The sequence below is a fragment of the Dryobates pubescens genome, chromosome 4 (assembly GCF_014839835.1).
Source record: "Dryobates pubescens isolate bDryPub1 chromosome 4, bDryPub1.pri, whole genome shotgun sequence".
Taxonomy (NCBI): Eukaryota; Metazoa; Chordata; class Aves; order Piciformes; family Picidae; genus Dryobates; species Dryobates pubescens.
Window position 1 is genome coordinate 38,265,928 of NC_071615.1, and position 18,042 is coordinate 38,283,969.

Genomic DNA, 18,042 nt, shown 5'->3' on the forward strand with positions numbered 1-18,042 from the left:
ATTAGATCCAACTCCTGCAATGTTCTGCAAGACATCAGGGGGTCCAGTCATCCATTTAAAATTGATAAAGGATCTTGTTGTAATTCCAATATGCAATAACCAGGAAGAAAAATGGAAAAATAATTAACCATGCTTAAGTAATAGTCCACTGACATCTGGCAGCTTGCTGTACTGCAGGTCAATGGTATTTTTTTCTCTCTGCCTAAACCTTTATCACAGCTTTGAAGAAGAAAACAAAAATACTAGTCAAAAATAAGTGCACAAAATTATTTGTTTACCCTAAACCTCCCTGAAATCACAAAATACAACAACTGCATTCTCTGCATTTCCTTACTGCTTCTAAGAGTGTTAATCTGAACAATTTCAACATTAAATTTCCACTTACATTTCATATGTGCTCTTCAAGAATTAAATTAAAAACCTCTGAATTATAAAGGGAAATCTTAAAACTGAAAAAAAAACCCCATATCTGGAAGCGAGTTGGTATTTTGTAGCAACTACTGTAATTGAAAGTGTAACTTTTTAATCAGACTTTTCTTAGAAGAAAAAGGCATGGGTCTGCACTTCCTCACTGTTAGTTTGGAAGGAAACTTGTGGTTCTCCTCTGTATTTTATATGTATTAAATATTATGATGATTTATTTTACTAAAAATTCTGCTCATGTGTATGCTCACTTACTGCTATACATTCTAGATAAACAGATATTAATTTCATAATTAAAAGTAATCTTGTGTAAATACCCTGCAGGCCTCAATGAATCAAACACATACTGTGTGTCAGGCCTCCCACTGTCTTCAAGTGGAATGTACTGGCTGGATAATTAGATAGTACATATTTTTTAACCTTATTTGCATGCATATTATATCTTTTGCACACTGACAAGCAGCAGTAACAACAAAAGTCAGATTACCACAGGGAATTCCCACAAAGAAGTCTTCATTTCTTATAATTTGCAGCCTAAATTAAAATAATTTGATCTTTGACAAGGATGAAATGTCAAGCAGAAGGGGGTCCTCTACAAGCCACGGCCTGTGGCTTCTGAAATCTGCCTAATTTATGTCAGTCACTTCTTAATACATATTTAAGTATTACACGAGAAAGATGATAAATATGCAATCTGACACCTTTGGTATTTCCCTGCTGTTAATTTATAAAGGTCTGGCGTCCCCCAAACTGACTGGAATTATTTAAATAAAAGAAGAATTGTGAAATAGGATGGCACAGGGTCTGGCTTCCATTTTCACTCAATATTGAACACAGCAGGTAGTACACTAAGACAATTATTTGACTACGCCTCAGAATCCCACAGTGGCGAGGAACTTTCTGCATTAGTGAAGGAGGATTTCTTTTGTTCATACACAGACAAGAAGTTTGCGCTACAGGTAGCTCTGCATTGTCCTAACATATTCATAGGCCATAACAACAAACCAGAGATGTGTTCTGTTCCTTTTCAAAACAAAAACATTCAGATAATCCAATGGTGCTGCTTAAAATAAAAGCATGAGTTTAAAATGTGGAGTATGCCTACCTAGGTCAGAAATAAACACTAGGACTTCTAGCTCTTTTTTGCTTTCTTTCCTGGCCTCAGTCCCTTTCAGGGCATTATGTTATATACTTCATTCCTTATATCAAATATTTTTGGATTGTCTCTAAGTTGAAAACATGCAATTCCATGCCTGAAAACAGCTGAGGTTAAGGCTTTGTTGTGTAACCCAGTGCCACAGCATGCAAGACTACATGATTGTTTAAACTCCTTTCCCCTAATCATTCATACCAGGTGGTATAGGAGGCACCCTCTGGTCCCACGATGCTTTTACAGCACTGCAGGTATTGACCTTGCTTCTCCACTTAAACTACATCTACGCCTATGCTCATTAAATAGCCTTCACACACCTTTATCCTGAAGTAGAAATAAAGTGCAAGTGCTCTAAACTGTACAATCTTAAGCCTCATTTAATGAGACATTATAGTTTTAGTTTTTGTTTTCCCTTTAGAACTTCTGTATCTCTCCTCCACTTCCTAGATCCCAATTTGAAAATAACACCACATCTCATTCTGGATAATGTAAAAATTTAATGTCCAAACTTTGTTCTGTAGTCCACACAGAAGAAAATATTCAGAGTATGAGAGACATGAATATAGAACTAAGAGACATGAATGTGTATCAAGTAAACCAAGCTTAATTAGATTAGAAATAAAATACAGGGTTGAACAAAAATTTGCCCACAAAATGTTTGATTGCTGTCTCCTAGTTCAGAGACACAGATCCTAGATCTTCATTCAAACTGTAGCTGCAGAGTAGACACATTCTTTGAGCATATTATTTGGAGCAAAATGTGGCATCGTACATGAAGAACTCATTTAAAGAATATCTCCCAGCAAGTGGCAGCAGGTTAAAAATCAGATGAAAACAGTGCTACTCCCAAGTGTTTCTAATGTTCAAACTAGGAACACTAGACACAAGCATGTTGGCAAGCATTGTTTATTTGAAAGTAATTTACTTATTGTAAATAAATCTGTAAATAACAACCTCCTCACACTTGTGTAAACATTTTGGAAACCATTTCCCCTATGCTTTTTCTATTCCTAATTGTAGGAACAAAATGATAATGATCAGGATAGATGAAGTGAATATTAACAAACATGTCTCATATACTGGCAATGTAGTACTTTATTGGCACTAACAGTGTTAATGATATGAATTGGTAATTACAGAACTGGCATCAAAAAGTTGTATGCACGTTTGTTTGCTTTAGGATGTTAGCATTTCATCACCCTTTCAATGGTTACAATTACATGGTTTAAGATCACATCTTAACATCACAGCCACCAGGCTATGCACGATTTTTTGCTGGATAGAAATAATGTCTTGGGAAAGCCTGCTCTTCAGTTTGTATTTAAACAAAAGGTACATTTAACTTGCAGTATATTCAAATCCAAACCAGGTAAGCATTTCTTCCAATAACTAATCAAATATTTTTCAGACTACATGTACTGAAAACCACATGTGTAAAGCACTGTACTGGAAAGTAAGGGGTGTTTTTTGTTTGGTTTGTTTTTTTTCCCAGGGGTTTTGTTTGGGTTTTAGAAAATAATAATAACAAAATAATCTACTGTGTATGGATCATATTTCCACTTTAAAAAGCAACTTAACAGTACAACAGACAAGTATGGCATGCAGGTCTTATAGTTTCAGTCTCAGTATTCTTTGTTACTGTTCTACTACCAGATCCAAGGTCTCTTTCAGAATTCACCTCTCAGGAGGATTTGACCAGATTCACATAACTCTCACCATACCTCTCTGAGTGCCTCATGCTACTACACCAATACTCCATTGGCATGAGCAGGTTCTCATTATCATTGGAAAGGAAAAGCAACACAATTCTCTTGGCACATGATTTCATTATTTAACTTAAATCTCAGTTTTGTACCTTCATACACTTAACATTTTTCATTTACTTATTTAGAAAGATCAGTCCTTCAAACAATTTATGTAATGCAGCCATTTATTCTATCAGCTGTCAAAGGAGCAGTGGCACATTATTTTAAATTCTTATTTTGTCTGTAACTATTCTGTGTCTTTTCAGTTAATGTTCGATGTATAATGGAAAGATGACCCCTTGTGCAGAGAGGAAAGCTATTTAATGAAGGGGAATGATTCCAAAATATATATATACTCTTTAACCTTTATTCAGGAAAGTAAGTACAATTTTAGGGAATTGAGTTTTAAAGGTTATAAAAACTTGGGACCTAGAAATAATAAGATTTTTTTATTTTAATCCTGCAGCAGCTCTCACTCCCTCTGACAGTCTTTCATTTTTCCATCTGACCTAGTCACACTCTCTATTGATTTCTAATGTTATATTTCACCTTTTGACCTTGTCTACTGTATTAAGACTTCACTAATCATCAAACTGAACTTTGTTCCAATGTGCAGGGCTACACTACAAACAGACATGATAAAAATAATATTTTGGAATATAGGGTCGAAAGGATGTGCATTGCTTTGCCTTGTTGGATTCAGGCACTCTGCACCCTTGCTCCCTGCGTTTCAGCCAAACTAGTGACATTTCAATCATAAAGGCAACAATTAGTTTCTTACTTCTATCTCTACAGATTCATGCAGCTTCTTACAGGTGGCTGAGAAAGTTTCCGAAGTGCCAAATTCAAAATACCAAAATTTGTTCTTCATTCTGAAACAAGAAAAAAAGAAAAGAAAAAAGAAAGATCTTATTCACTATCAATATGTGACAAAAGTGATCATCCTGTCTTCCATTATAAATAATGGCAAAGGCTTGGGAACATGTGACATCCTATTTGAAATAGATGAGCTCATAATTTTCAAAGCTTAAATGTTGGTGTCAAATTGTATGATATCCCCTAAAGGGATAACAGGAATGTGTTGAACTGACAGGTTCAAATGTACCTTTGACTTCTTTTTCAGTGACTACCAGAATATTTTTTTCACTTAACCAGTGACATGCCTCAGAAAAATGTATCGATTTTATTTCAAGTCTTACACCTACTACACAATTTCTGATTCACAGTTAAAAATCTCAGTCCTGCAGGGTACTAGAATGTGCAAGCAGGGCACTCCCATCATGATGAAGAGCCGAGACAAAAATGTAGCTTGCCTTAAGTTAGCTAAAGATAAAGGTAAATGCTTATTGTTCATGATGACAGATGAGCTATTCAATAAAAAAATCCAGATTTAATAATCTTTAGATATTTTGCAGAAGAGCTGTATTACGAGGTAATTAACTCTTAGACACATTTTAATGGGTGATGGGACCTGCATATTGAAGTTTGCCAGGAGATCCTACAGAAAAATAAAACTGGATACAAATCTAGCAAATTGCTTAGTTTATCATGACAGCAGGCAGAGATTACACTTTCTTTTTTTTTTTTTTTATTCTTAAATGCATAAAGACTGCACTTCTGTTTTACCAGATTTATTGCATACTGTTAAATACAATCAGGACATCAGCAGTACCATTTCAAATAAGTATGTGCAGTTTTCTTGAACTCTCAGGAGTAATTATTATTCTGTAACAAAACAAAGAGCTAAACTAATAGAAAAAAAGAGTGTTAGAATTCATTGTTTGTTCTTAGGAATTGGATATGAATGCAGTTCATCCACTTGTATAAACTGTTCTCTGACACAGACACTGCACAGTGTGCTTGCAACTTGAAAATTCCTTGCTTGCATGAGCTAGAAGTGGAAAAGCGTGAAACACAGATGTAGATGACTGCCAAACCTGTCAGCAAAAGTAAAGATCCTACCCTTGGTACTTATTTCAAATTACAGATAAAAGTCTACATAGTGGCTCTTAAAGCCCATTTAATGGCTCTTCAGGTCACAAAGGGAGAAGGGGCACTATAGTATTGACCATTCCCAGAAACCTACTGGCACGAGATCCAGCAATTCCTGGTGCAGTACCAAGTGTGTAAGGATGTCCAACTTGGCAGCCTCCATTGGGTGGGGAACAAAATGAAAATGACACATTTCTGATTAAAAAGTTACAGTTTCTAAAGGTTTTTTCATAGAACACCTGAAGATACTTGGAAACATTTTTTGACAACCTGCTCTGGGATAAATGGCATATTGTGAAAAGAGCTCCAGCAATCAGAAGGTCTCACTCAGATCAGATTCAGCTTCCAGACTCCAAGTGTCTGTGAGTGGAAGTGATCTGATGCATGTTCCTTCTGTACCTGTAGATTAGTTAGCATGCTGACATGCTGATCTGGGATTTACTCTATTGATACCAATGGACGTGAAGAAATGTAGAGTCCTAGGATTTCCAAACTAAGGTAAACAATGTCCTGACTTTCTATTGACTCCCTTTGGAAAATACAGACACAGCCTTTTTCCTGATACTTTCTACAGAGAGCCACACGATTTCTGATGCAGGCCAGGATGCCATTGGCCTTCTCGGCCACCTGGGCACCCTGCACCCTGTTCAGTTGGCTGTCAACCACTACCCCCAGGCCCCTTTCTGCCTGGCTGCTCTCCAGCCACTCTGACCCCAGCCTGTAGCACTGCATGGGGTTGTTGTGTCCAAAGTGCAGCACCCAGCACTGGGACTTGTTAAATGCCATCCTGTTGGACTCCGCCCATCTGTCCAGCCTGTCAAGGTCCCTCTGCAGAGCCCTCCTACCCTCTAACAGATCAACACCTGCTCCCAGCTTGGTGTCATCTGCAAACTTACTGAAAAGCTTGCTTTAAACTGACTTAGCACTGTATGTAATGAACTCTTTCACCTGCACAAACAGACAGCTGTATCTTAGACCCACTCAGTACAGATTGTGTCAAATTCAAGTATTTTGAGTTCAGTGAAACAAACCCCATCACTGTTAGTGCAATCAAAGTTTACTAGAAAATTTAGATCTATAAATGAAAACCCTGCAGGACCGTGTGACAGAAGTTTAAGCATCAGGTGAGGTTTTGACAGTAGATGTATTTCTTGTCATTGAAGTATACTCTGTAAGACTCTATTAGGCCAATAAATGTAGTCCCGTGAGCCTGTCCTCCTGTTGACTATATCTCTGTTTTTAAGGATAGAAAGACAACCTACTTCACAGCTTTTCCAGTACAAAGACAGACATAGATGCAAATAATGTTATTTTTCCTTTTCAAAAGGATTTACCAGCTCCCCTCATTAGCCATTAAATGGAATAGATTGCATGGTTTCATTCAAATGCACCTATATTCTTTACTGAACAGAAACTCTAATTACAACTTTTCTTATACATACAAAACTAAGCTAAGTGTAAAGAAATCCAGACAGATTACACTAAAATTTCCATAAGTAGGACCAGTGTTATTATTTTGGCAAATATTTTAAAGGTGACCAACAATTTTGTGCATTAAAACTATAATAAACTGAATCATGGGCTGACATAATGTCTACTTTCTCACTCTTGTAGCGAGGTTGATAATTTAGACTAGCCCCAACTTTTAGTAAGAGATGACCAGAACAAAGAAGTCTGTTTTAGTTAATAAATAAATAAATAAGCTCCACAGTAGCACTCCTCTTTGCAACGCTGATTTTGTTGGAATGGGAAAGGGAATAGATTATTTTACAGGAAAGTGTTTTTGCATCTGCTTCAAAGTGCATAGCTAAACTCTTAAACAACTTTGTGTTAGAAAGAACAGTATAAATAAAACATCAATTGTGATTAAAGGCTGACCTATCTAATCCTGTTATTGGATTACAGTATGTTAAAATATATACAGTGGATATAGGAACAACAAAACAAAACTGTACTTCAAGAGCCTAAACACCTTTTATGCTGGTAGTGTTCAACACCCTCAAGACCTGGTCAATTTTCTGATACGTGGAATGATCTTAAACAGGGATGAAACACACTGGCAAGACAGGAAGGCTAATACAGCCACTTCTCACAGTGTTTCTCTACTGTGGAAAAACACCCAAGTTTCTAAGTCTGATATGTTTCTTGGAAAAGTTCAGGTTAATATTTGGTAATCAAGGCAAAATGGGTTTGCTCCATTATCAGTTAATCAGAAACCCCCCTACTGCTAAAACTGTTTTATATAACCTTTCTGATTAAGCAATTACCAAGGCATGTCACTGAAAAAATTGTCCTGTATCTAAATATGGAAATAGTAAATACTTTATTCCACAGCTGAAGAGCAGCTACACTTTCATTGCTGTACGTACACTATGTCAGAACTTCCATAACAATAGATCAGCTATAGGCTGCTAATGAAAGGTCATGACACTAAAAATAAGTATCTTTAAACAAATTCATATTCTGGTGTTATAGGTCTACAGCTGGAGCAAGAATTTATTGCTACACTTGCAAGTTTGTCACACTTTCTACCACCTTCTATTTACACTTTTTTTTTTTTAAACTACTATTTAACTTACCATTTAAATCTATTATATTTATTTCCACTTCAATTATGCAGTGCCAAGCTTCAATGACTTGAGCCAAAAATTTCTACATCAGAGAAATTATTGACTGCAATTTTAATAAAATTTTAAATGAAGCACTTTGGCCATTTTTGAAAATGACTGGAGGAAAATATGCATATTTGCTTATATTAAGTGTGCATGGTAACATAACACTTTGAACCGCTTTAATACAGCTACACTTTTAGAGCAGAGACTTTAAATTTAGCACAAGGATGGCCTTGCATCAAGAATATGCCTCTGGCCATCTGCGTGAAAATACATACAGAATTTAATTATACTATAACCATTTTGAGATGCACCCTGGGAAAGCTTCATTTGCAGCATTCTCAGAGAAATTTCTATCATTTAACCTGTACAAAGTATAGAGATCTTCACCCTAGAAATGGTAATTTTTTTTTCCAAGGTAAATTTTTGGAACAGCCCATTGTCAGGAAATGATCTGCACCACAAATCTGTGCAAGAATGTTAGTCGGCTGGTGGATAAGGAGCACTTGATTTCCTCCACAAGCTGAATGATTTTTAAAATAAAGGTTATTCCAACTATGTGGCAGAAGTACTGTTTGTCAGTGAGCGTCCAGAATTGGTCTCACTCTGTATCATAAACTCATACAGTCTCCATCTTAAAGCTCCCATTCTAAGAGCAGCATTCATGCACAACAATGCATAGACTGTAATGAATTTTACAAAAAGAGTAATTCCATGGGAAGGGAAAAAAAATAAAATAGAAAAGAAGCCACACAGAGTGGATGCTTATCATCTCATTTGCTACACTTATGCAAAGTGCTCAGAGCCACAGATTCAGGGTATTTAAAAGGAACAGGTCTCTGTGTCTCCCTTTTCCCCGTTTTTCACTCCTTTGTTCTCTCTTCTAAGGAAATATGGAAGAATGTGTAGAAACATCTCTGCAGGGAATCAAAACTACCACAGAAGTGTGCAGAAATGGAGATGTGAGACAGGTGTATTTCCACAGAGGAGAAACTGTGAAGAGTCCAAGGGGAGAAAGCGGTTGACAAGCTTACTTGAAAAAAAAAAAAAAGGAAAAAGGGGGAAGAAAAAAGAAAAGAAAATAAAGAGATCATCGTCAGGGAAAACAGAGGAATCAAGAAAGAGAAGAAGGAGAAAAAGAGATGAACCTGATTTCAAAATGCATTAAGTTCTGCAGTGCTGAAAGAAGAGTGATAAGAGACAGAAAGGAAGAAAGAGAAAATAATCCTAAAGGAGACTCAACTAAACCTACATATTTCTGAAGTCTGAAAACATGGATAATAAGGTCTAAAAATGAAACTGGGAGTATAGGAAATGCCATGCTGGGCAAAAAAGCTGAACATCTGTTCCAATATTCTGTCACTGACAGTGTTTAGTATCAGAGGCTTTGGAGAATAGTGTAAAACTTTGTGTAGTATACAGCTGGGAATAATCTAGCTCTAAGGAAGGTTTATTATTATTTATAATTTTATCAAATTGAAAGAGAGTACATTTAGATTAGACATAAAGAATATTTTTTTATTATTATTATGAGGGTGGTGAGACTCTAGAAAAGGTTACCCAGAGAAGCTGTGTCCCATCAAGAAGCAAGGATTTATGAGGACAAATCATGACTTTTCAAAAAACAACAAAAAGCAGCTCTCTAAAGTGTGTTTGAAGTTGCTGATTTTGGTTTCTTGAGGCATGGAAAAGCAAGTTAAGTAAAATTTACAGCAGATTGCATGTCATGGTGATTGTACTTTGCATTTCTGGTAATAAAATTTGCTTTTACATTGGCTTTTATCTAATTAAATAAATATTCAATAGCTGATTAAAAATCACAAACCTTCAGTTGCTAAAAAACATCTTAACGCTTTGTACAATTCAATACAAAGGAAATTTTTCTTGAGTCCTATCCCTCTCCCAGAAGTTTTCAACAGACAACATATTTTCCATCTTTTCTCTCTGTTCATAAATCTATTATCTAGGTAATTTTATACTTAGGTAAAATGATTTCATTGCAGCACATAATATATATTAATAAGAATGTATGACTTTTTCTAATGTTCCTCTTTTCTTTCCACTTCTGTCTTAACAATCATATAATTCCTGTTCTGCTTTATAATGAATCATACGCAAAGGTAAGGAAATAGCCAGTGGAGATGCACATCCATAAGAGATTTATGTATGACTGGCATGATTTTAATAGAGACATCTTTGTCAGTTTTTTCTTTTTCCATTATTAACTATACCTATGGCAAATCTCAGTGTTAATCTCTTATGGCACATAGCATAACCAGAGGTTGTATAGATAAGTGTAGAAGAGTAAAGAAACCTGAAAGAATAGTTCCAGCTTTACACAACAAATAAAATTTTCACATTATTTTGCAATGATACCACTGGCAGTTGGAAAGCTACCCCATAAAAGCTTATACCATTAAGTAACACTGTGAAATCGTTCTTCCTGACATTTATTAGTTCTACTGCTGCAAAGCTGCATTTGACTCCATTCGCTCTCATCATACAGTTTTACACTGTAGCTTGTATTTCTGCATGCAGTTGTTCTACAAACTCCACTGTCCACCAGCCTGTCCCACTTCTCCACTTCTCTGCCTAGTTTTCTCCAAACTGTCTGCAGCTTGTACCAGCTGCAACCACCATCCTTCCCCCTTGCCTGTTCAATCCTACTGCTTGCCTTCTGCTGTGCTCTCACAGCTGTACAAGAACCCACTCCTGGACACCTTTTTCACTGCAACCATTTTCAGTAATAACTAAAAATCATGAAAAGTTGCAAAAGGACCTTGCAGTATTGAGTGAGAGGCATAAAATCACAGAAGACATATAATATGGATAAATGAGGCATAATGGAAAATAAAAAACAATCCCAATTTTACAAAGAGTGATGAGTTCTCACAGACAAAGTGTTGAGCTTACAATAGCTGAGTTAAGTGTTGGAGCAGTGCTTAATAGCATTAGCATGAATTGTGTGGTGATCACAGGATCATAGAATTATTGAGGATGGAACAGACCTCTGAGATCATCAAGTCCAGCCTGTGACCTAACACCACCACATCGAATAGACCATGTCACTAAGTGGCACATCCAAACTTTCCTTAAACAATTCCAGGGATGCCAACTCCATCACCTCCCTGGGCAGTCCATTCCAGTGTCTAATTACCCTTTCCATAAGGAAGTGCTTCCTAACATCCAACCTAAACCTTGCCTGGCACAGCTTCAGGCATCTTGTCACTGGTTGCCTGGGAGAAGATCCTGACCTCCACTGTACTACAAATTCCCATCAGGTAGTTGTGTGATAAGGTCCCGTCTGAGTCTCCTCTTCTTCAGGCTAAACAATCCCAGCTCCCTCAGCTTCTCCTCATAAGACTTTCCCTCCAACCCCTTCACCAGTCTCATCACTCTCCTCTGGACCCACTCCAGCACCTCATTATCTTTCTTGAAGTGAGGGTCCCAGAACTGAACACAGTACTTGAGGTGAGGCCTGACCAGTGTTGAGTACAGGGGCAGAATTACATCCCTAATCCTGCTGGCCACATGATTCCTGATACAAACCGAGATGCCACTGGCCTTCTGTGACCCCTGGGCACACTGCTGGCTCATGTTTGGCCAGTTGTCAATCAGCACTCTCAGGTCCCTCTCTGCCAGGCCCAGCTCACAGATTTCCTCCAGCAAGGGGGATTTTTTTTTTTTTTTAATTTTTTTTTTTTGGTGGGGAAGAGAGTGAGGGAGAAAAAAGTAAATACAAAAGAAAAGAGAAACGAAGAAAAAAAAAAGACAAAAGTGTGTAATAAAAAAAAGGAAAATGGAAAAAAGTACAGAGAAGAAAGTAAGGACAGTCAAACAAGTGAACACCTTTTGAACTCTTTAGCCCAGAAAAGCTGTAAATGACAGAGATATAGTAGAGTTCTCTTACATCATATATGCCATGGGGAACATGAATATGGTACAACTATTCACCATTTCTCCCACGAAAAAGCTAAGAGAGATGAGAAGGACCTAGAAGGCAGTAGATATAATCGATAAAAGGTTGCTTTACACATCATGTAATTAAGTTGCTAAACTCTTTGCAACTGGATGCTAAAAGCTTATATTAGTGAAACAAATAATGAAAGGATTCACAGAAGAAATAGCCACTGAAGTCCACACAGCAAAACCACCACAAATATGGAAATACATTACATGTTACCCAGTCCTTCCTCTTAGATTTATTGATAAATGGCACTGAAGAAAGAGCACCTGGCTAGATAACTGTTTCACACTGGATAGGTATTTTTAAGTTCTTATGTTTCTGGTCACAAGCAGATTTCCTGTACTCTCTTACAATCTTAGCTGAATTATCTATTTCTCCTCAATAAATGTACTGCTTCTCCTTATTTCAAGTTACAATCCTTTTTGACTGAAATATTTGTGTACGCAGTCCAGCTATGAGTACTAGTTAGTTCAGACACTCCAGATACTGACACTCTCAAAGATCATCCTTTATGTGTATACATGCAGAAAAAAATTTGCTAGAAATTCACTGGAGGTCTGTGTACTGTTTCTGATTTTGTTAGGCTGATCAGAATGTAATTTTTCTAGTTTTTTTGAGAGGAATAGTAGCTAGATTGAAAAACTCCCTTTGCTAGAGCTACCAGAAAAACACATGAACAAAACCAGGATGACAATCGTATCCATAATCCACACTCTTCACATACTAGCTGTGAAACCTGTTCTTAGTGCATTGTGTGATGCCTTTCTTACATACCCTCCTCACACTACAGACTCCAGGGGAGAGAAGCCTACTACTAGCCTCTATACAGAGGAGACTTTTATCCTAAAATACAAGAAAGAAGTAAAAATGCACCCTTTGAAATACAAACAGCACACTCCAATAGTTTTAAGAGCTTCAGAGTCCATCTAGGTACTATAATGCAGGAGGAACTCAATGACTTTTGAGCTGTACCTCAGGGTACATCTGTTTTGTGCCAATATAGAATCATAGAATGATCTAGGCTGGAAGGGACCTCCAAAGACATCTAGTCCAACCTCCCTGAAGTCAGCAGGGACATCCCCAACTAGACCAGATGCAACAAGATGTTCATGAGAAACAAAAAGATAATGTATTTCTCCTAGAGTTATAGAAATGTGGTACACTCAACTGAGACAAATTACAGGAGGTTAACCTACAGCACCTGGTATAAAACCAAGCTATTATAAACCAGTGGGATACCTGCCTGATACAGTTTACCCTCCATGTAAGAGGGTACTGTTTCTAATCTGTGATAGAAATACCTGGTTTACATAAGGAATTCTTACATTTGCTTTTGAACACATTCTGTTTTAATGACAGTTAGCAAGTTAAAACACCCCACACAGTTTAGTTTCTCAAAAGGTTTACTTAAAAAGTATATTGACTGGATCTGTGATTTAAACTGTCACTTCACTCCACTAAATGTATATTCCTGTAACACTTCTTATATCCTTTGTCTCCATTCTCCAACACAAAGATTTCTGCTCTTAACATTTTACTTATTTTTATCCACATATTTCTCCTCAGTTTCTTTCCCCAGTTCCCCAGTCTTGGGAGCAGATGCTGAGGCACCAATGACTCATTAATCTCAAGAGGTTTTTATCATGAACGAAAATAAAACCCACAAACAGTTCCACATTTACCATCCTTGGTCGTACTAGAGAACCAATAAAGCTCTTTTTGAATAATAAAAAAAAAATTACATTAAAACAGCCTTCTCTGTATATGTTATAATAGACTTACTATATCAGAGCAAGGTCACAGACCTTCACATTTAATCTTTAAATCACATCAGATGAATAAAACAATTTTCCTTCCCCTTATCCACTATTATGGATATGCAAAATCAGACATGACACTGAGTAGTTAATGAGACTGTTGTTAAGGCAGTTCAGAGGTTCAGGGACAGGCTTGCAAGGAGCAGCTCCTCATGGGCTCTTCACTTGCACAACTGGAGCTCAGTTGTAGAAAACAAACGCATATACCAGTTTTGTTTCCCTGTGATGGAGGTGATTATATGTAATTAAAGAACCTTTTTCTCTACCCAAGCTTTTAACTCCCACTCAAAAGCTGAAGTATCTCAAAACTGCTATTTGATTCCTACCAAAAAATCTTTCCATTACCTTAAAAATCCCTGAAACACCATGCTTTACACCATTCCCAAGCAGAATATAATGAAGAGATTAGGCAAAAAACAATAGCAACTACAAAAGAAGTAAACAATGAAATGCTGACAGGGAAGCAATGTGTAGCTCTTCTGTGAACATGGGAGAAACATCAAGCTCTGTGTAGGAGAAAATTTTGGACAAAATATCTTTTTCCTTTGGATCCCTCCAAAAATATTTAAACCTGACAGGACTAGGGATAGACTCTGTGTGCCTGGGACTTCAAAATTTTCTTTTTTTTTTTAACTGAAACAGCATATTGATGAAGCCACACCCTTTTCACACTTCAGTGTCTCTTACGTGAAGACCACTAAGAGTGCGGTGGCTTGCTCGGGATTCAGGTTCACACCATATTTAGGCGCATTAGTGCATTTGTCTACCTGTGAAGTAGACAACTGTATTCTCATTGAAAACAAAAGACATCTATACAAGTGCAACAGGCCCACAGGTAAGCAAAGTTGCTCTCCAGGCTTCACTGGAAGAAATATCTGGCTTTCCATGGACTACAGTGAGAGCACTGACATCCCGTTCATGTGTACACAGACACCTTTTGAGTCCTGCATTGAATTGTCTAACCTGAAGCTGAAAACCTGTCTTGTTTCAAAACACACCCAGATAGATTAAAAGACCCCTCTCCCCTCAAACCCTAGAAGATAAATAAAGTCTCATTATTTCTTATTTTACTTGCTAAAACAGAATTTTAAAACCATACCCTTACAAGAATTCAGGTGGGATGAGGCATTTAAGCATCCTTATACCCAAGGCTTTTCGTGACTTACCACAGAAGCAGCCAAGATCTGAACCCTGTCAACCTGTGTTCTGTGTAGCACCTTAAATGCAAAAGGCAACACAAACTGCCCCTCCCCTCTAGTCCCATCTTCTAGGAATTTTTAAATAGGCATATAACCTATCTTTCTCTCCAGAAAATGCATGAACACACTGTGCCACCTCATTTCCTAATGAACAGTTACAGCACAGATGCCAGCTCTCAGGTGCAGACCATTAAGCAACACTACATTCCTTTCTATTTTGTAGGGTATCACTTGTGTTTTTAAAAGGCCACCAATTTTTTAGAAACCTGAAAATGTAACAATTAATTCTATATTTGTGAGTCTATATTTGTAGGCAATGTTTTTTTCCCCCGAAAGCTTAACGCAGTCATCAGCTGTGGTTAAAAATGCTGTTCCGTAAATGTGCAGAGACTTCAGAATGCATTTTTAGTGTGACAGAAGGTCTTTACTTAGTAGAAATCAGGACTCAGCATTGAAAATGCACATGGTAGCTGTATAAATAATAAATTCTACTACTGTACTTACCACCTTACCCTTCAGAACACAAATTTAGAAAACTTTCTATATGGAACAGCACCTAAAAGGAAGAGGCAGGCGGCCAGGCAGAGAGGAAAGCTAAGAACAGGGTAGTGGTTTTGCTCCTTGGTACAAAGCTGTGTCACCAAGTCATCCCATCAAAAATCTTCCTGGGTTATCAGGAAATAACTGGTATGTAACCAGAACGTCATTCTTTCATTTGTTACAACGTTAACAGTGAACACACTTGTTTTGTAAGCCATGTGTTCCATTACAGTTTTAAATACATACAATGAAGAAGAAATTGATTCTTTTTCAAAAGAATACTCAAAATAAATGGTTCTCTATGTGCCTTCTAAGGAAAGGGCCTATGATTGTATGTGTTCCACCTTGGTAAGTCTATAGCCTACCCCCTTTTTGCTGGGATAATACACAAAGATCACTTCCAGAAATATTCTGCCATTCTAATTCTTGGACAATTATATGCTACAGAAATGGTAAATTTAGCACCAATATCTGATAGGATTCTTTTCTGCAGCCAGAGATTTGGTAAGGAATCAACCTTTGTGGGTAATAATTCTAAGTTACTGAGTAAGCCTGGTAACTAGACCTGTGCTGCCTAAATTATATTTGTCTTTTACAGTGCCTTCAGTTTTACTTCATATACTACAGCTCCATATTGCATTTCTAATCATTACTTCACCCCAGCTTTTCAAAATCTCTCACAGCTCCATGCTACCAGCTGTTGTTTTCCTTCCTAATGCACTTCACTTGCAAGGAAAAAATCCTCAACAAAAAAAATCCCCAGATCTGGATTTCTTTGAACCTCATCTCTACTTACTGCTTTTCAGCTCCTGAGACAAATGGAAGCAATCATTCCCTGCTTTAGATTCAGTATTAATTTAAGACTTAAACTTAGTAAGGAAATCCAACATGGTCTATGAGGATGCTGTCATTTAAAGGCATTGATCTGATTTCTTCAAATTTGCAGGATTCCAAAGACTGGTTGACTTGAAAATTGCTTCAGTTGAACTTATTTGCCAAATGTGAACTCCATTTCAGTATAAAATTTGCAGAATTTGAACTCTATTTCATAATAGAGCACCTAACAGAGCACCATAATTTTAGGTTAGTTAATAATTTTCTGATCTAAACTAAGTTAAATTAAGGCACTCTTAAGGAACTCTACCATTTGTTCCAGTTCAATCATTCTAAAAATTGAACTAAAAAAAGTAACAAGGAAAGACAAAATATTTTAAAATATCCAGATATGTTATTTGACATAGAGAAAACATCAGCTACACATCTTTTGTTAACATACACGTGTAGCTTTTTTTGTGAGCTGTGAACATATCAGTAAGGAAATACAGAACATAAAATATCAGTATGGAAATACCCGTAAGGAAGTAAGCACATAAGATGCTGCTTCACAGAGTTCACTGCAGTTACATGAGAACTGGAGGTAATACCTCCAATGATACTCATGGTTGTATAAAGCTTACAGAATTTAGCTTGCAGGCTTGATTTTCTTGCCAAACCCTCAAATCTTAAGAGTATATTAAAGTATGTAAGCGCAATGGTTTAGTGCAAGGCCTAACCTGCCTGGTCCCCCACCACAAAAGTGAGGGGAAGAGTAACACACAAAACTCAGGGCTGAGATAAAGAGATGAGTTTAATATGAGATATCATAATCACAATGCATAATTACCTTAGCTAATAATCTAATTAATGTAATGATACAATACATGATTACCTTAGCTTAGCCTATTTGTAAAAGAAGCAGAGTAAAACACAGGGAAAAACCCCAGCATAAAACAGAAAGCCAAAAGCAGCAGCTACCCGACTCCCACATACCTTGCTGCCATCCCTGCAGTAAAGAGCCAGCACAGAAGGACCCAGAACCCAGAAGCAGCAACTGGAACAGGAAACCTCCCATGCTGCAATCTGAACTTCAAGCCCCATCACACTTTGCTCCAGTCAGGACTTTCATTTTGGAAGCTGGCATGACTGCCACATGGTATGAATTACAGCAGCAGATTCAAGGTAATCCACGACAGTAAGCCTAGTGCCCAAAACAGATCTTCAAAATGTAACTCTGCCATAAACTTTTTTGGGCTGAAGAAAAGTAGTAAAATATACTTCTACAATATTACATCTGAGAGGACAAGGGAACTTTTCCAAATCTCAACAAAAACCTAAAACAACCACAGAGAAACCATGTGTGCAACTGAAGCTGCAGGGGCTCTTTAGCTTGTAGAGGCTAAGGGGAGACCTCATTGCTGTCTGCAACTATCTGAAAGGATGTTGTGGAGTGGCTGGTGCTAGTCTCTTCTCACAGGTAATTAGTGACAGAACAGGAAGGAATGGCCTCAAACTGCAACAGGGTAGGTTTAGACTGGACATCAGGAAAAAAAAATTCACAGAAAGAATGGTCAGATGTTGGAAAGAACAGGCTGCCCAGGGATAGGTGGTTGAGTCACCATCCCTGGATGTTTTTAAAGGTCGTTTAGCTGTGGTGCTTGGGGATATGGTTTAGGCAAGAACTTTGTAGGGTATGGTCAATGGTTGGACTTGATGATCCCAGGGCTATTTTCCAACCTGAATGATTCTATGAACAAAACAAAGTCATTTTTCCAGGC

General features: G+C 37.3%; 1 protein-coding gene across 8 annotated transcripts in view; it reads right to left on the reverse strand.

Moving 5' to 3' along the window:
* Positions 1-18,042, reverse strand: part of DGKB (diacylglycerol kinase beta) — a 350,303-nt gene that overhangs the window by 73,631 nt on the left and 258,630 nt on the right. For all 8 annotated transcript variants that reach the window (XM_054161138.1, XM_054161140.1, XM_054161144.1 and 5 more), the window contains one exon: positions 4,103-4,193. In XM_054161138.1, the coding sequence (XP_054017113.1) occupies positions 4,103-4,193 (91 nt within the window). The remainder of the gene's footprint in view (positions 1-4,102; positions 4,194-18,042) is intronic.